This window comes from Chelonia mydas, chromosome 15 (genome assembly GCF_015237465.2).
Source record: "Chelonia mydas isolate rCheMyd1 chromosome 15, rCheMyd1.pri.v2, whole genome shotgun sequence".
NCBI lineage: Eukaryota > Metazoa > Chordata > Testudines > Cheloniidae > Chelonia > Chelonia mydas.
Window position 1 is genome coordinate 30,454,212 of NC_057856.1, and position 20,053 is coordinate 30,474,264.

General features: G+C 43.2%; 1 protein-coding gene across 9 annotated transcripts in view; it reads left to right on the top strand.

The window, feature by feature from the left end:
• GRK3 (G protein-coupled receptor kinase 3) overlaps nucleotides 1-20,053 on the top strand; it is a 126,035-nt gene that overhangs the window by 85,488 nt on the left and 20,494 nt on the right. For all 9 annotated transcript variants that reach the window (XM_043529328.1, XM_043529327.1, XM_043529326.1 and 6 more), the window contains 4 exons: nucleotides 7,834-7,912; nucleotides 9,337-9,467; nucleotides 10,366-10,460; nucleotides 15,075-15,182. In XM_043529328.1, the coding sequence (XP_043385263.1) occupies nucleotides 7,834-7,912; nucleotides 9,337-9,467; nucleotides 10,366-10,460; nucleotides 15,075-15,182 (413 nt within the window). The remainder of the gene's footprint in view (nucleotides 1-7,833; nucleotides 7,913-9,336; nucleotides 9,468-10,365; nucleotides 10,461-15,074; nucleotides 15,183-20,053) is intronic.

The following is a 20,053-nucleotide window of genomic DNA, read 5'->3' on the forward strand; positions in this document are numbered from 1 at the left end:
TAGGCCTTGTCTACACTGCCACTTTACAACACTGCAACTTTCTCGCTTAGGGGGTGTGAAAAAACACCCCCTTGAGCCCTGCAAGTTTCAGTGCTGTAAAGTGACAGTGTAGACAGTGCACCAGCGCTGGGAGCTACTCCCCTCATGGAGGTGGGTTTTTGGAGGGAAAAAATATTGTGCCTTGCTTTGCTGTTCTCTCCCTGTCCCACCAACACAGAACAAGCGTTTGACATAATTTTCTAGGTTTAAGTCAGAAGAGGAGAGAAGAAGTTAATTCTTGCAGGTTTTAGGGCATTCTGAGTGCACAAAATTAACTGCACTTGTTTTGAAAATGGTAGGATAAGATCATTCATAAAGGACTCTGTGATTGGGACATTAATGACTTTGAGCTGCACTTGTCTTTCCTGATGGATAGGACGTATGTGGTACACGGATAAATTGTGGAACTGGAAGTTCATCTTAGAATCTTTTAAACTGTAAATCCAAACCCTTTATTAAGTAAAGGAAGTCATATACAGAGTGGATTCCTGGTCTAGAGAGAGAAAACACAGGACTATGCATGTCACTTTAACTCCTTTTATTACTTGCATTGCCACTCGCTATCTACATGACCTGAGGAAGTCAGTTCTTAATACATCTTGGTACCTTGTTTTTTCTCATCTGTAAAATGGGGATAATACTGTACCTCACAGAGGTTTTCTGAATCTGAAGGTTTGAAAAGTGCTCTGAAATCTTTATCAGGTGCTATGAAAGTGAAAAGTATTATAAGTCAGAAAACCATGCCCAGCATTTGAGTTGAAGAGCTTGTACAAAAAGACCTGTTAAAATTGTTGTTTGTTGAAGGAATTGTTTCACAATAATAGATTTTCTACTAAAAAGGTAGCAAATTGTCATTGAGACAGAATAGGTACTAGGTCAGTGGTCCCTCAGGTCTGTGTTAAAACACCATTACCTCCCTTAAGTTTCCTGTTCTAATAAGAACAAACTACATTCAATTGTAGTTTATCTGAACAAGCAGAGGGAGACCAGGCTCAAGAATCACTGAGGATTCTCTCATGGAAAGATAAGCATCAGATAATACTAGCAAAACTGGGTAAGCTGAACAACAAAACAGATAGGTTCAGTGGTCGAACATTTCATCGAGAACGGGCCCTGTTTAAAGGTGCTTTGTCCATTATAACAATTGCTAGAGAAATTTGTAACAGTCTTGATTTCATTGGAAAAATGTAGTCTGTTCCCAAAGTTCTTCAGTCACTTCAAGGGACCCCGGTTCAAAGTGACAGATGCATTCCGAGTACTGTAGTACAAGTCGTTAAATTATGCTTCCTCTGATTATCCAAGCCTCAAGAAAGGTCTGTTAGGAAAGAGTGAGTTACTATCCTGGTAGCAGAGCACTGTGGTCGTTTGTCTTTATTCATAGACCTGTTAATGTCAGTTTAAGATTCCGTTATTCAGCTACAGTTTGTCTTTTTTTCTCAGTGTCTGTTATTCTTTACATCCAGGTTCTAAAGTTGAATGCCTAGGTCAGTAGTTCTCAATCTATTTATCATTGTGGGCTGCATATGCAGCTCTCTGTTAATGTGCGCTGCATCCACACAATATAGATACTATCTGTATCGCCCTGAGGATGTCACATGGGACACAACTGTGTGCTGATTGGGCTGCAGGTTGAGAACAATTGGCCTAGATATTGAAAAACAAAAGTGAGACTCTGAAGGCTGTCCCTCTGAAGTAATTCTCTATTACGCTAAAATCCCTGTAATGTTCAGTTTCTAAAGATTTACAATTGATGTTGTGATTTATTTTCCTCTGGATGGTGTACTACCAGAAATGTGTCCTCTTTTGCCACTTTGCCACTTATTCTGGATTTTATCCAAGATGGTTTAGATATAAGGGGTTATTTTAAAGTATTCTGAATTCACGTATCCATTATGCTGTCTCTCCAAGGAGTGTCAAATATGGAAATTCACTTGCTTCCCTCATGTACACTAAGTTCTTCAGAGCAGTAGCCAGAATAAAATCGGTGATAAGAGACACCATTCTCCCTCGGAACTTTTTTCTTTGCACATATTTCTGCCTTTAAATTTTTCATCTGGAAAAAATGGTCTCTGGTGACATTCACGTTAGGGGAGGGGAGGGGTTGCTGCACTGTATGTGTCTGTTCTCTCTTTTAAACGGTGAAAATGTAGTGATTAATTCAGTAGGGTTTACAACAAAAATGAATTATTTGTTGCATTTAAACTTGGAAATTTCCCGACTTTCATTATATCTGAGTTGAGCGTCTGAAAAAATGGAGGCTCTGACACACACTATATTTTGGGGCAAATCATCAGCTGCTGTAGATTGGCATAGCTCCATTGATGTCAATGAAGCTATGACAATTATGCCAGCTAGGGATCTGCTCCCCTATCTTTTTATCTTGTGTGTGGGTGTCCCCTTTGTCCTTCCTCCACTAGCACAAGGTACATGGACCCATTGAGCATCGCAGTTGCACATAGATCTTGTGCAGCTAAGTGGAGTCCATGAGGCCTGCAAATGATTCCTATTATTCATTTGAACCCATCCTGTTCAAGTTGTCTTGGACAACATGACAGCAGTGTTCTGCATCAACAGACGGGGGGGAGGAGGTTGGTCCATTCTTCCTTGTACAGAAATGGTCAGACTGTGGAACTGGTGTATTCGCTATCAGATCATCCTCTTGGCAGTGCATCTCTGGTGATACCCAACACATCATCAGACAGCCTCATCAGGCACTTCCCCATAGACCACGAATGGGAGCCACACGAATCGGTCATTCAGAACATATTTCAGCACTAGGGGTCCCAGTCTGGGGACCTCTTTGGGCATATCTTGTTCTCCTGAGACACAATCTGCTGTTCCAGGGGGTGGGTCAAGGTCAGGGCTCTGGAGGAGATGTATTTCTAGTTCCATGGTCGTGACAATTAACATATGCCATCCCACCTATTCCACTCATCTCTTAACTTGGTGTCACGGAGTCCCCGGACGATGCTCTGGAACTGCTCCCTACGAAGCCAGTCAGGACTCTGGGGAAGTCTCCTTTCTGTGAGCAGACTGTCTGCAGGACACACAGCTCACACAGCTTCCTGGGTCTGACCTCGGAGCATTCAGCATCCTCTGCCCCTCCGTGCGCTTCCCACAGCGAGTCCGCCCAGGTGGGGTCCTGGGGAAGCCAGAGGGTCTTGCACCCCAACTTCGCAGTCAGACGTGACTCTCAGCCAGCCAGTAAAACAGAAAGTTTATTAGACGACAGGAACATGGTCTAAAACAGAGCTTGTAGGTGCAGAGAACAGGACCCCTCAGCTGGGTCCATTTTGAAGGGCAGTGAGCCAGGCAACCACGTCTGCACTTCACTTCACGTCCCCAGCCAGCCCCAAATTGAAACTCTCTCCAGCCCCTCCTCCTCTGGGCTTTGTCCCTTTCCCGGGCTAGGAGGTCACCTGATTCCTTTGTTCTCCAACCCTTTAGCTCTCACCTTGCGGGGGGAAGGGCCCAAGCCATCAGTTGCCAGGAAACAGGGTGTTGGCCATTCTGTGTGTCCAGACCCCTGCACACACCTGCCCTCTAGGGCTCTGCAACGATCATACACCCTTATCCCACCACCTAGATACTTAAGAACTGCATAGGGGAAACTGAGGCACCCCCACAATATTCAGAGGAAACATTAAGAACAGTCCCGCTTCGTCACACTTGGGTCCTGAGAAAGATCAAGCAAGAGGGAGCGTTGGTGATCCTGATTGGTTCCAGATGTTCCAAACAATTCTGGTTTCCCAGCACACGCCAGATATTAGCACATATATGCATCGGTATCCATCTCTTCCTGGACCTATTGACACCGGACAAAGGCAAGATCAAGCATTTCAATCCGGCATCCCTTCACCTAACAGCCTGGTATTTGAATGGGCAGCAAACCTAGAAAAGACACATTGAGAATCAGTTCAGTCCATCCTTAACAGTAGTAGGAAGGAGTCCACAAGAAAGTGCCTCATAGCAAAGTGGAAAGATTTGCTATCTGGTTTCTACATTGGTGAATAACACCAGAGGATTCCAGCGTCCTTGGAATATCACCTCTCCTTTAAGGGTCCGGGTCCGTCTCTTAGTCCTGTGGGTGGACTTAGAGCAGGGGTGGCCAACCTGTGGCTCCGGAGCCACGTGCGGCTCTTCAGAAGTTAACATGCGGCTCCTTGTCTAGGCACTGACTCCGGGGCTGGAGCTGCAGGCGCCAACTTTCCAATGTGCTACAGGGTGCTCACTGCTCAACCCCTGGCTCTGCCACAGGCCCTGCCCCACCCCTTCTCTCCCCCTCCCTTGAGCCTGCCATGCCCTCGCTCCTCCCCTTCCCCCCTCCCCAGCCTCCTGCACGCCACGCAACAGCTGATCAGGAGGTGCAGGGAGGGAGGGGGAGGCGCTGATCGGCGGGGCTGCTGGTGGGCGGGAGGCGCTGGGAGCTGATGAGGGGGCTGCTGACGTATTACTGTGGCTCTTTGGCAATGTACATTGGTAAATTCTTGCTCCTTCTCAGGCTCAGGTTGGCCACCCCTGACTTAGAGGCTATTAGCACCTGTCATGATTGTCAACCGAAGGGTATCTTCAGCCATCTGTGACAGTACATTTTTAAAGGGTGTAGTTGGAATCTTTGCCCTGAAACTAAAACCTACACCGACTTGATGGCCTCACTTTGAGCAGTCCTTGTCCTGGAAATTTGTAAAGTGGTGCCGTGGGGCTCTGTTCACACTTTCACAAGACATTATGCCCTGATATAAGCTTCTTCAGTTGATGCATCCTTCAACAGAGCGGTCCTCAAATCGGTGGTACAGCAGGAGTCTTTGCACCCTCTTCTTCAACGAATACTGCTTGTGAATCACCTACAGTGAAATATAGGGACCGTCACTCAGAAAAGTAGGAAAGGTTATTTACCTTGTACAGCAGTTGGAGTTCAAGATGTATGGTCTCCCTCTGAATTCTGCTACCCAGTCTCCTTTGCCCCCGTTGTGGAGCCTTATCCTAGGGTTATTCGCAGTAGAAATGTACTGGAGAGGCAGTTGATTTCTCATGCCCGTTATGCCCTTGCTTCAGAGCATGAGGAATAGAGGGGCACAGGCATGGACCAACAGACACTGCTAGCAAGAATGTTCTGGTCTCAGGCGTATGGAATGTATGTGCCCACACTGGAACACAGATAGGGACCACACATCTGGACGAAAATGGCAAGTAACCTTTCTTCTCTAAGAGAGAACCAGTAATAAAGTAGTTTATTCCTACCTGGATTCTATTCTGCCGTACACCTTAGAAGCCAGCTATCTGGACTGAGTTTACACAGTGTACAGAGAAGGAAATGTAACCATTCCCTAAAAGTTTGGTTTCTGTACACTGACAGACTTCAGTCTGAAAACTACACCCTGTTTTGCATTTCTGGATTACATAATCTAATCTTTGATTCCTGCATCACCTGTGTACTATGGGGCAAATGCTTGTGTTTTTCTTAATAGGTTTTAAATTATTTGTGTTCCTAGTAGAGCTGTCAAGCGATTATAAAAATGAATCACGATTAATTGCGCTATTAAAAATTAATCGTGATTAATTGTGCGATTAATCGTGCTGTTAATAATAGAATACCATTTATTTAAATATTTTGGATGTTTTCTACATTTTCAAATATATTGATTTTAATTATAACACAGAATACAAAGTGTACAGTGCTCACGTTATATTTATTTTTGATTATAAGTATTCACACTGTAAAAAACTAAAAGAAATAGGATTTTTCAATTCACCTAATACAAGTAATTTAGTGCAATCTCTTTATCATGAAAGTTGAACTTACAAATGTAGAATTATGTACAAAAAAACTGCATTCAAAAATAAAACAATGTGAAATTTTAGAACCTGCAATTCCGCTCAGTCCTACTTCTTGTTCAGCCAATTGCTCAGACAAACAAGTTTGTTTACATTTGCAGGAGAAAATGCTGCCTGCTTCTTGTTTAGAATGTCACCTGAAAGTCAGAACAGGCGTCCTCCTGGCACTGTTGTAGCCGGCATTGCAAGATATTTACATGCCAGACACACTAAAGATTCATGTGTCCCTTCATTTGTCAACCACCATTCCAGGGGACATGTGTCCATGCTGATGACGGGTTCTGCTCAATAATAATCCAAAGCAGTGCGGACCGATGCATGTTCATTTTCATTATTTGAGTCAGATGCCACCAACAGAAGGTTGGTTTTCCTTTTTGGTAGTTCGGGTTATATAGTTTCCGCATCGTAGTGTTGCTTTTTTAAGACTTCTGAAAGCATGCGCCACAACTTGTCCCTCTCAGAGTTTGGAAGGCACTTCAGATTCTTAAACCTTGGGTCGAGTGCAGTAGTTTATCTTTAGAAATCTCACATTCGTACCTTCTTTGCGTTTTGTCAAATCTGCTGTGACAGTGTTCTTAAAATGAACAACATGTGCTGGGTCATCATCCGAGACTGCTATAACATGAAATATATGGCAGAATGCGGGTAAAACAGAGTAGGGGACATAAAATTCTTCCCCAAGGAGTTCAGTCACAAATTTAACACATTATGTTTTTAACGAGCGTCTCCAGCATGGAAGCATGAAGGGGCATACGAATGTTTAGCATATCTGGCACGTAAATACCTTATAATGCCAGCTATAAAAGTGCCATGCAAATGCCTGTTCTCACTTTCTAGTTACATTGTAAATAAGAAGAGGGCATCATTATCTCGTGTAAATGTAAACAAACTTAGCGATTGGCTGGACAAGAAGTAGGACTGAGTGGACTTGTAGGCTCTGAAATTTTACATTGGTTTGTTTTCGAGTTGTTCTGTAACAAAAAAAAATCTACGTTTGTAAGTTGCACTTTCACAACAAAGAGATTGCCCTACAGTACTTGTATGAGGTGAATTGAAAAATACTATTTCTTTTATTTACAGTGCAAATATTTGTAACAAAAATAGTATACACTTTGATTTCAATTACAACACAGAATACAATATATATGAAAATATAGAAAAACAGCCAAAATATTTAATAAATTTTAGTTGGTATTCTATTGTTTAACGGTGCCATTAAAACTGCGATTAATCGTGATTAATTTTTTTTAATCACGATTAATTTTTTTGAGTTAATCGCGTGAGTTAACTGTTGTTCCCAGTTGTTGTAAGGCAACTAGGGAGCTGAGGGAAGTTTTACATGACCAACAGAGGGCACCAAAATTCTAAATTGGCTGCTCTTTGACTGTCAGAGCAGCCCCACTGACTGGATTGAATTTCACCAATGTTCAGAAATTTAATTTGCAGGTAAGGATAAAATTACCTGTTCTAATTACCAGAATTTCCCATATGAATTAATTCAAATGATTTAGTCTCTCCTCTGTTTCAACTGGCTAAACAGTATTCCTGTAATCTCAGTCACCCACCTTTCTTTTCCATTCCCAAAGGGACCCTACTAGTTACTTCCTAGGCTGTTGCATAGCTTGTGAGCTTTAACGTATTTTTTGTAATTATCAGGCGAGTGGGAACGTAGGTCACACTTCCTCCTTCTGTAGAAATGTTGGAACATGATCTGTGAGAGTGCTTCTTGGGGTTGCAAAACTTCAGAAGAGAATTGTGTCATTAGTTGCAGTGTTTGATTACCTATATTCATTTTGTATATTTGTTTTGAAAACAAGAAAATATTAGCATTCGCCAAACTGCATATGGAGTACATCAAAGTGTATAGATAGAAAACAGAAATCATTTTAGAAGATATCTTAATGTAACAAGGGCACTGCATATCATGTGAGGTAAACTCTTCATTGCTTTCCTTTACAGGACTGCCCTTTTATAGTGTGTATGACCTATGCCTTCCACACCCCTGACAAACTCTGCTTCATCCTGGACCTGATGAATGGTAAGCAAGGTTAATGAAAGGAGCCGTTCTGGGAACGGTGAAGGATGTGACGGGACTCACGGAGAGCTTGGTAGAAGAGGGGAGGAAGGCATGTGACGAGCCAAAGAAAACACTGAGATTGTGAGAAACGGGAGGAAAGTGGAGAAATAAAAGGGCAGAAATGGACAGGGTTAGAAAGAGATTGAAAATGTCTAATTTAGATAGCTTTAGGATGTCCAGGAGAGAGATCTGAAAGGCAGTCATAGATACAAGAAGAGACAAAAAGGGGAGGTAGGTTGGGAAATTCTGGACATAAAGGTGGCAGTGGATAAGGTCTCCTTGAGATAACATGCAGAGAGATTGAATGTAGAACTCAAGGATGACAACTGAGAACATGGGGAGGCACCCAAGAAAATAATGAAGGAACCGTCAGCAAAGCGGGAGGAGAATGAGGAAAGCAGAGTCATGGAAGCCTTACAATAAAGGTGAAGTTGAGACACAAAGAAAGTGATCCACTGTGTCCATGGCAGAAGATCTGGCAAGTCAGTGGTACCTGACGTTCTTTAGCAGTTTGGGGGCCTGCTGTTTGACCCTGATCCTGCAGTGAGATGCCTTCCGTTGCTAGGGTGCACCTTGGCGCATTGCACTGCAGGATCAAGACCTTACTTTGTAATTTAAGGATCAGATCATGTAAACAATTAAGACTGTCTGTAACTTTATGCATATGAGTAACCTCATTTAAGTCAAAATGGTAGCTGATTATTCAGATTGCTCTAAAAATTATTTTGGGACAGTTCTCTGGCCTGTGTTATACAGGAAGTCAGACTAGATGATCACAGTTGGCCCTTCTGGCCTTTCAGTCTATGACTCTGAAAATAGTTATGGCTCATTATTTTAAATCTGTAGTTTGATCATGAACAGTTCAATACAAATATTCAACCTCTTGTAGTTGTGATTTGTTAGATAAGTCACTTGTGCTGTGTCTGTTCCCTGACTGGATGAATGTGTAAGCCCTTCCAGCCTGAATAATTCCATATGCAAATAGAGACTTTAATTTCTTTGCAAACCCACATACATGACTGAAATTCACTGCAAGTGACACTTAATTTCTGGAATGTTCACTGAAAGCAATCACTAAAGAGGAACAAACATGGGTGATATGAATTCATGTTTAAAATGAAGTGATATTTGCTGATTACTTGTAGAGTATCTACTCAGCTTTATTAATTTCATGTAAGCTCAAAGGCATGAAAGCATCCCCTGTAAGTGCCTAAGTATGTGAATCCAAGCGCCTTCCTGTCACACAGGTCAACGGAACCTACAAATGAGTAGACTTTTATCTTCCTCCTTACGTAGCTCTGCATAATACAGCTTTCTACCTGCCAATGTAACAGGACTTACTGTTCCCCTTTTCATGAATTACATCCCAATTTTTCTGATTCTAGGAGGAGATTTGCACTACCACCTCTCACAGCACGGTGTGTTTTCTGAGAAGGAGATGAGGTTTTATGCTACTGAAATCATCCTGGGCTTAGAACACATGCACAATCGATTTGTTGTATACAGAGACTTGAAGGTAACCATTTTATTTACACAGTCAGTTGTAGGGTAGTGATGAACAACCTAGGGAATATAAGAAACTTAATGAAAACCCCTTTTTGTATCCAGAATAATTTCTGTCACCAAATGTTAGGAGAATGCTGATTACTTCTTTCAAAGTTTGTTTTGAATTTTCTAATAACTGTTTCACATAAATGATTGTCATACATTATAATAAAGAGTAAGTTTCTGTTAGGTATCAACCATATAAGAACTTCTGATAGAAAGGAAAAGAAGGAAAATCGCAAGAAGAAAGGCACATGGTCAATAGAGCCCTGCACGGATACAAAATTTGTATCTGCATCCAATCTGCGATCTGCTAACATGATATAAAGTGGATATCCACAGATTTGCAGGGCTGTAATGGTCAGCCTTGAGGGAATATGTTTGTTTGTTTGTTTGTTTGGGGAGGGCTGGGGGGAATTGTCTGAATACCAGCTCATAGTATAAACATGTCTTAAGAGAATAGACTGGGATCTAAAATAGCCTATTTACAGTTTGAGAAGGCAGAGGATCAGCAAAAGGCCCTATGCATTACTTAAAACTTTAGGCCCTCGTCTTTGCACCCTGGAGTGAATCTCAGCTGAAAATTATAACTTCATTTTTCAAACCTGGTTTGTTTTCTTGCCTTTGAGGTTTTCCTTATTTGTAGAATGTTGGTACGGTATAAAGGCCAATCCAATCTAATGTCTAATCATGCCTTGATTGTACAAAACTGCTTGGTACTTAATTTGTATAGCGTTAGTAAAAACAGAAATTGTCATAGACTAGAGGTGCGTAGAAGTCAGGTGTGTTGATTTGCGAAATTGTCCTGTTGATCAAAGGTTTTTTATTTTTCAGTTGCCAGTAACACTTCTCTCTCTCTGTGCTTCTAGCCTGCAAACATCCTGCTGGATGAGCACGGACATGTAAGGATATCAGACCTTGGTCTTGCTTGTGATTTTTCCAAAAAGAAACCACATGCTAGTGTGTAAGTATTTCATGAACTCTGATATATTTAGTTATACGAACTACAAATCCTTTGCCCTGTTTTAAGTTTGATTTCACGTTGCTAAATCTCTATTTTTAATCTTATATATTTTTGTCTTTTAAACTGCTCATATTCTCTGCCAAAGAGCTTTGCTATTGAAAGGAAATCACAAGAGCACTTAGGAACGCTGGTTTCTGCTAGCGTGCAGGTCACCATCTTGAAATAGACCATGTACTTGACTGTGCCCCTTTTTAAAGCAGCTATGTACATGCCCATGTGTCCTTATTGATTTCAGTGGGTAACCTTTTAAACTTATTTTTCATATTAATTTTGTATTTAGTGCAATGGGTGTGATGGCACTTCATACGTGTACAAGAAAACACTCTGAGGGTTATAGTAATTATAATATAAAGGTATTTCTTTGGTCAGAATTTGGACAGATGAGTGACAGGTTATCAAAATTAAGGTATTTCATGTATTGACATTTAGTCTCTGGGACAGTTATTAAGTATACAGGAGTTTGAGCAGTGGAACACACGTTTTGAATCTTTGATTTATCTTGGACTATCAGAGAACAGTTACTTTTCTGCTTTGTTACTTGATGTATCTGTGTATGAAGCCAAAAACTGCATTTGTGTTCTTTGAAGGTATTGTAAGAGAAAGCTCATATAGAATGCTAGAGAGATATTGACAAAATGGATGGAATTCAGAGTCAAGCAACAGACTTGATCTGAGGCAGAAGAGACTGATTTAGGCAGAAAGATTAAAAGAGCTAAATTTTGGCAAAGTGGTAGAAAAGAGGAACATAGCAGTTTTACAAATAGCACAGTACATGGGGGTTTCATAGTCTACATATATTTTGAAAGGCTTAAGAAAGAAGGCTGGAGAATTATTTGGGTGGTACAAAGTAAGGGTATGTCTACACTATGAAATTAGGTCGATTTTGTAGAAGTCGATTTTTAGAAACCGATTTTATACAGTCGATTGCGTATGTCCACACTAAGTACTTTAAGTCGGCGGAGTGTGTCCTCACTACCGTGGCTAGCATCGACTTACAGAGCGGTGCACTGTGGGTAGCTATCCCACAGTTCCCGCAGTCTCCGCTGCCCATTGGAATTCTGGGTTAAGCTCCCAATGCCTGATGGGGCAAAAACATTGTCATGTGTGGTTTTGGGTACATGTTGTCAGGACCCCTCCCTCCCTCCCTCTGTGAAAGCAACAGCAGACAATTGTTTCGCACCTTTTTTCCTGGGTTACCCGTGCAGACGCCATACCACGGCAAGCATGGAGCCCACTCAGCTCACCATCACCCTACGTCTCCTGGGTGCTGCTGGCAGATGCGGTACTGCATTGCTACACAGCAGCAGCTCATTGCCTTTGCGGCAGACGGTGCAGTAGGACTGATAGCTGTTGTACGTCTCCTGGGTGCTCCTGGAAGACCTCGGTGAGGTCGATCGGGGCGCCTGGACAGACATGGCTATTCTCCTCTTAGAGCACTGAATGGGAGCCAGAGACTCCAGGTCATTATCTTCTTTAAATTTCGTCTCATGGAGATTCAGTCCTTGGAATATCATGCGAGCTGGAGGCTTCTGCCTCAGGCTGCTCTCCCAGCTGGCAGCACTGCGCGGTCGCACCTATCCCAGCCTACCCCCTGCTCCCATGGCTCATGAAGCCTGGATAGTAGTAAGGAGCAGTTCAACTATAGGCTGAGCAAGTGCAGAATGGTGGTAAAATGTGCCTTTGGACATTTAAAAGCACGCTGGCGCGGTTTGCTGACAAGGTCAGACCTCAGCGCAACCAACATTCCCATTATTATTGCTGCTTGCTGTGTGCTCCATAATATCTGTGAGAGTAAGGGGGGAGACGTTTATGGCGGGGTGGGAGGTTGAGGCAAATTGCCTGGCATCCGATTTTGAGCAGCCAGACACCAGGGCGATTAGAAGTGCACAGCAAGGGGTGCTGCGCATCAGAGAGGCTTTGAAAACCAGTTTCATGACTAGCCAGGCTTCGGTGTGACAGTTGTGTGTGTTTCTCCTTGATGCAAACCCGCCCCCTTTGTTGATTTTAATTCCCTGTAAGCCAACCAGCCTCCCCGCTTCAAAATAAAGTAACTATTGTTTTGAAACCATGCATTCTTTTTTTTATTAATTAAAAAAAAAAAGAGATAACGGACAAGATAGCCTGGTGGGATGGGGGAGGTGTGAAGGACAAGGCCACATTGCTTATTCTAAAAATAAAACTGTTCGAATGACAGCCTTCTGTTGCTTGGGCCATCCTCTGGAGTGGAGTGGCTGGGTGCCCGGAGCCTCCCCCTCCGTGTTCTTGGGCATCTGGGTGAGGAGGCTATGGAACATGGGGAGTAGGGTAGGTGGTTATACAGTGGATGTAGCGGGGGGGGTCTGTGCTCTTGTTGGCTTTCCTGCAGCTCCAACAGACACTTCATTATGTCCGTTTGCTCCCCCAACAGACGCTTCATCATGTCTGTTTGCTCCCCCATTAGCCTCAACATCGTGTCCTGCCTCTGCTCTTTGCGCTCACTTAATTCTTTCCTGGTCTCTGCCACTGAATGCCTCCATGCATTAAGCTGTGCCTTATTAGTGCGGGAGGACTGCATGAGCTTGGAAAACATGTCATCGCGAGTGTGTTTTTTTTGACTTCTAATGTGCGATAACCTCAGAGACGGAGATGATGGGGGAGCATAGAAACATTCTACGCTCTACGATTCTGGGGGGACTGCATGGTCACCTGTGCTGCTGAGTTTGCCATGCTGACCAAACAGGAAACGAAATTCAAAAGTTCCTGGGGCTTTTCCTGTGTACCTGGCTAGTGCATCGGAGTTCAAAGTGCTGTCCAGAGCAGTCACAGTGGAGAACTCTGGGGTAGCTCCTGGAGGCCAATACCGTCGATTTGTGTCCACACTTCCCCAAATTCGACCCAGCAAGGTCGATTTTAGCACTACTCCCCCCGTCGGGGAGGAGTACAGAAGTCGATTTTAAGAGCCCTTTCGTTCCAACCACGGAATGGGGTTGGTTGTGTGGGCACAGTCATTTTTAAATTGACCTAACGCAGCTAAATTCAACCTAACCCCCACTGTGTAGACCAGGCCTTAGTGTAATGAGTTAAAACAAAGAAAAAATATGGCTGAATATAGTGATCAACTGCCTCATAATAAGCTCCATTAGATTGAGCAGTAGTCTTCCTGGGGAAGGGGTGGAAGCCCTGTTGCTTTGGACACTGAAAGCTCTAGAAAATGTTCTGTAGGGAGCAATCCTGCATTGGCTGGGAGAGAGACAAGATGACCTATTAATTCTCTTCCATCTCTAATTTCTAACATCCTGTGCATTTGTAACAGCTGATGTGTAGGCATAGACTGGAAGATGACCCATGATTTTGTGATGATTCAGTGTTCAAAGTAAATAAAAACCCTGCTTGATTTGAAGCACCAGATTGTTTTAATTATCCAAAGTGGTAGCCTTTCGGAAATGTACTAAAATTCAGGGTTTATTGTGCTCTTACATATGTGTATCCATATTTTTGCTAGTGTTTGGGCCAAATTGTGCTCCCATTTGCACCCACTGGCTTCAGTGAAATTGCAGAGGTGTAACTGAACTCTGATTTTTTGTGTGTGTGGGCACTTATCATATTTTTTGTGGCATTCTGTACTCTTAGGGCCAGATTCATCCCTGGTCTGACTACAGTGGATTTGCACAAAGGATGAATTTGGTCCCTCGTGTTTAAAATGATTGGTCATTCACTAAAGTCCAGGAAAAGGTTACAGCTTGGAATCACGTATAGGACATAGGTAGCACACTGGGGCCAAATTCTGGCTGTGAGTGACAAGGAGGGAATTCCCCTGAAGTAGGGGAATTCTCTGCTGTCTAAAGCTGGTGGGTAGAGCTTCCGTGCCAGCTGCCCTCATCCGTTATCCTGGCATAGAGGAGGTATGTGAGAGAACCGGAGTGTGGAGAGGGTATGGTAGAGCGGAGCTCAGCTTCACCAACCCTAAACCTGCATCATGAGTTGCAACAGTCTCCACCTGGCCTAACTCTCCTTAGGGCCAGAGCTTGTGCAGACTGGTACGCAGAATCAGGGGGCCATAACTGGATGCGTTTTCCTGTCTCTGGAGCCAAGTGGAGATCAGCTGCAGCAGAGAATTTGGCCCACTGTTTCTTCTATTAATAAGACAATGCAACTTGAAGGAGGAGCTTGTTAAAAAACCATACTCTTCACTGCTGCAGCTTCCTCTTCTATAACCCCTTCTCTGACAAAAGGCTGCTTACTGACTTCTGCTCCTAACTCCATTAAGTCTTGTTATAGAGGGAACAATAGCGCTCCCGAAGTTTAGGTTGCCTAATTCTTTCCATTATAAATATTTTCTCATCCTTTTTTAAAGTGTTGTAATGCCTCCATGGCTTAACAGAAAATGGAAATCCAAATGGGTGTAAGTGTGGCCAAAGTGACTTCTGTTTAAAATGACTATGAGAAGTCACCCTGTTCTAGATAGATTTTCTTGTTGGGATACTGCAGAATTTCATAAGAGGTTAATTTTGTTTTGTGATCAAGATTCTGTTGACCTCCCTCCCCTATCTCTCCCTCCTCTCCCGTTTCCACCAGTGGTACCCATGGATACATGGCTCCTGAGGTGCTCCAGAAAGGAACAGCATACGATAGCAGCGCAGACTGGTTCTCTTTAGGCTGTATGCTTTTCAAACTTCTGAGAGGGTGAGTGAAATCTCTTGCCTTTTTAATATTGGCACCTTTATGTTCTGTCTATAAAGCTAGTAATATGCATTCTGTTAGTTATTGCATACCCTCCTACTCACCCCAGCTCTGCACAAAGAAATAACATTAGGCTTGCCAGGGTTCCTTCCCCACTCTGAACTGTAGGGTACAGATGTGGGGACCCGCATGAAAGACCCCCTAAGCTTATTCTTACCAGCTTAGGTTAAAAACTTCCCCAAGGTACAAACATTGCCTTGTCTTTGAACCGTATGCTGCCACCACCAAGCGTTTTAAACAAAGAACAGGGAAAGGGACCACTTGGAGACGTCTTCCCACAAAATATCCCCCCAAGCCCTACACACCCCCTTTCCTGGGGAGGCTTGAGAATAATATCCTAACCAATTGGTTAGAAAATCATCAAAGACCCAAAGCGCTGGATCTTGGAACTATGGAAAAATCAGTCAGGTTCTTAAAAGAAGGATTTTATTTAAAAAAAAAAAAAAAAAAAAAAAAAAAGGTAAAAATCATCCCTGTAAAATCAGGATGGAAAATACTTTACAGGGTATTCAGATTCAAAACACAGAGGATCCCCCTCTGGGCAAAACCCTAAAGTTACAGGAAACAGGAATAAACCTCCCTCTTAACACAGGGAAAATTCACATAAAACAAAAGATTAAACTAATCTGCCTTGCCTGGCTTACCTATACTGGTTGCAATATTGGAGACTTGGATTAGGATGGGTTGGAGAAGATGGATTTCTGTCTGGCCTCTCCCAGTCGCAAGAGAGAACAAACACGTAAACAAAGAGCACAAAACAAAAGTCTTCCTTCCCCCAAAGATTTGAAAATATCTTGTCCCCTTATTGGTCCTTTAGGTCAGGTGCCAGCCATGTTGGCTGAGCTTCTTAACCCTTCATAGGTAACAGGATGTTGCCTCTGGCCAGGAGGGATTTTATCGCACTGTATATAGAAAGGTGTTTACCCTTCCCTTTATATTTATGACAAGGCTTCTTGCATTTCCAGGTTCCTCCTGCCTCACGAATTTCTGCTTTTCATAGTGGCTACAAATATTGCACTGTGGGAGAATAGGTCAGGTTCTTATTTGCTCCTCAGATATATCACTTCAAAACACCTACTTTTACCGCTAGACCTACAAGCACTAGCTTTCCTCAGTAAAATATCTTCTCCATCATTTTGTAAGGAAAAAGACTGAAATAAAAAAATATAATAAGCTTTAAAATTTAGAATGTTTTAACTTCTTCTTTTGGGTGTCTGGAGCATCTTGTCTTATGTGTATCTACTTATTCAAGAAGAAGTGGGTCTTCAGGAGGGATTGTAAGTGGAGAGGATAGTGGCTTTATGGACTGGCTTAGGGAGAGCATTCCATGTGTAGGTTGTATTCAGTGTTGTAGAGAGACAAAGTGGGTGAGGTAATATCTTTTATTGGACCAACTTCTTTTGGCGAGAGAGACAAGCTTTTGAGTTTCCCAGACCTGAAGAAGAGCTCTATGTAAGCTTGAAAGGTTGTCTCTCTTGCTAACAGAAGTTGTTCCAATAAAGATATTACCTTACCCACCTTTTCTCTAATGTGTAGAGTATGGCATGGAAGAAGGTGCAAAGAGTGGTGGGAGAGGCTGGTATCAGTGGCAGAGGCAAATGGATAAGAGACTACATGAGGTAAGTAGAGAGGGACTGAATTGTATTGGGACTCAACTACTTTGACAAAAAGCTTGAACTTGATGTGGTGAAGGAGGAGCTGGTGCTGGGATTTGTGGGACTGAGGGGAAGTTACTTGTCAGATCATTGGTCAAGAAAGATGATCTTAATGGTCATTGGCCGGGAACGCTGAACCGCAGCCACGGGGACCTGCGAGCGACTGTGCCCGTGGACGGTCAATGTAAACAAACTGTCTTGTGGCCCACCAGCAGATTACCCTGACGGGCCACATGAGGCCCACGGACCGCTGTTTGCCCACCACTGCGCTAAAGGCTATTATTGGCATAAAAGTCCCACATAGTGGAGGAGAATAGGTATATGTAAGCCATCTTCTGTGCTTGATTCTGAAACTCTCATTGACATCAGTGAGACTTCGACAGGTGGAACAAAGCTAGAGTTATCTACCTGAGCTCTCGCTAGTCATGGCTCCTTGAAGCCATTTGAAGCTTATGCGTTTGCTTGCAAATACCTAGTCTCAGTTGAGTCTAAACTTGCAGATTAACAAAAAAAAAAAAAAAATGCTTGATGCTGAAGAGCTGAAAGCTACAGTAAACAAAAACAAAAAAAAGGTAGAGAGACAAATGCTAGAACCAGACATCGTGGTAGGCCTAAAATTATAATAATATAATAAAATCTTCCACATAGCATGAGTACATTTGTGCCTGGGTTTAAATATAAACAATTTCAAAAATATTCTTTGTACATATTATGTTATATTGGTGCTCTTCAAATTTTTCTCTTTAGTGCTGTTTCACGGGATGAAAAACAGTCTAAATTTATGATGTGAAATTATGTCTATTCTTTTAAACAAGTGATGGATTTTTTACAGGTAGCCTGTCTTGATAACTCTTGGGTTGTTTTCTAAAATGTTTTTATCAGAGTAATTTCTGCTGTTCTTTTATATGTTATATTTTCACTAGCATCTCTACAGCTCTTATTAGTTATTTGAGATTTAATGTAATAATGTATAAGTGAAATTATGCCATGTTTTTATATTGGTCTTAAATGCCAGATAAATGATCTAATAAGCCAAAGGATTATAATATAAAAGTAAGTTTCCTAGGAAAAGAAGTAAATTGATTTGGTACAGCCTTGAAATTAGCTTGAAAAAACATGGGTCCATCAGCACATCAAAAATAGAGGAAGAAAAAGAACTGGGTTGTTGTAGAACAAATTATAGGTCAGTACTTAACTTTAAAGTAGTATAAGTAATAAGTATTGTTAGTTATTGAGAGCAGATTGTGTACTCTCCCTTGTAAGTAGATACAGATTTTTAGTAATGGTGGGGTGATTATTTGAGATTTTGCTCAGTAGCGAAGGGTCAGAAAGTTTAGAAAAGATTGGCTGTTTCTGAACAGCTTGGTGCTCATCCATTTCTGGCTAGAAATGGATATTTTACTACTTACTTTACTACTACCACTTTGCTGACAATTGTTGCATATTTTAAATGACATAAGGTTGCTGTACTTTAGAAGGACTATGAAGGCATTAGTGGACTTCAGGTAACGCTTTAGACTTGTGGATGAAGTGACCTCGCGTCTTTTTTCTGTAACATCACGTTAACTTTTCACGTCTATAGATTTTAGATAAGCTAAAATGTATCCTTTGCCTGGGTGCATCTGAAGGCAGAATTTGTCCTTGAATCATATCTGAGTGCAAAACATCTTACTCCTTCATTTGTGAAATGTTCCTTTATCAATAAACATCTGTGTCTACTTAGGTTTTATGAACACTGATGGGTTTATCTCAGACGTTAATAAACTGCAATCAGATGAAATAATCCATTTTTGAGGCCGTCAGAGTCCACTGGTATTTGTTCAAGAATATTGATCATATGTTAGATTGTTCCATTGGCCTTGTCAAATTGGGTGGATGTACTAGCAGTAATAATTAATAATGAGCTCTTGCATAGCACTTTTGTCCATGGAACTCAGAGCACTTTACAAAGCAAGGTAAGTGCATAGCTCTGAATATCAGACATAAGGCCCACATTAGTAGTTCATTGCTCACAAAAATTGACTCAATTTACTGTAGGTTAATAGACAGAATTAAAAAGTTGTATAGATGTAACCATATAGGAGACCTTCTGTAGCCAACCACAGTCATTTATTGGCAAAGCCTTCTTGTTGCTTCATCTAAGGCCACATTTAATCCTTCAAACTCCAGACATCATCCCTGACACAGCAGAGTATCACAGGAGCATAACACAGTCTTCCCTCCGTCAAATCCATGCTGCAGAAATCTCTTCAGGATAATGGGAGAAACAAACACCTAAAAAAGCCAATAGGGGTTGTGAACAGTGTGATGGACTCCTAGTGGTAGCCAGTCCCCTCCACTCAAGGCAGGACTAAGTGTTATTTAGACCAGGGGTCTCAGACTCAATTTACTTTGGGTTCAGTGCCAGTCCTCAAATCCTCCAAGCGGGGCAACAATGTCACTCATGCTGCCCAGAACCCGCCCCCCGAAAAGCTCTGCCCCCCACCTGCCTAAGGCTCTGGGAGGGTGTTTGGGTGGGGAAGGGGTCTGGGGTAGGGGATAGGGGTGCATGCTCTAGGAGGGAGTTTGGGTGCAGAAGGGGTGAGAGGTTGGGCTCTGGGAGGGAGTTTGGGTGGGGGAGGGGGTCGGGGTGCAGGCTCTGGGTTGGAGTTTGGGTGCTAGGTGCAGGCTCTGGGCTGGGGCAGGGTGGAGGGGTGCAGGCTCTGGGAGGGAGTTTGGGGGCAGGAGGGGATGTGTGGGAAGGGGGAGGGGGTGCAGCCTCTGGGAGGGAGCTTGGGGGCTGAGGGGTGTCGGGAGGGGGTGCAGGCTATGGGAGGGAGTTTAGGGGCGGGAGGGGGTGTGTGGGAAGGGGGGGTGCAGGCTCTGGGAGGGGTTGGGGGGGTGCGGCGCTTACCTGGGGCTCCAAGGCGGGGCAGCCCGGGGGCCTCCGCGCGCTGCCCCCCCCAGGCACTGCCCCCACAGCTTCCCATTGGCCACAGGGGTGCTTGGGGCGGGGGCAGCATGCGGAGGCATAGACCTGCCCCACCCCACCCTGCCCTGGGGTCGCAGGGAGGGGCTGGCAGACACGTGGAGCGAGCAGGCAGACACCGCTCAGCTCTGCTGCGCTGCCGGGGCCCCGGGCCATTTTAAATCGCCGGGGGGCGGTGGGGAGGAGGGGAG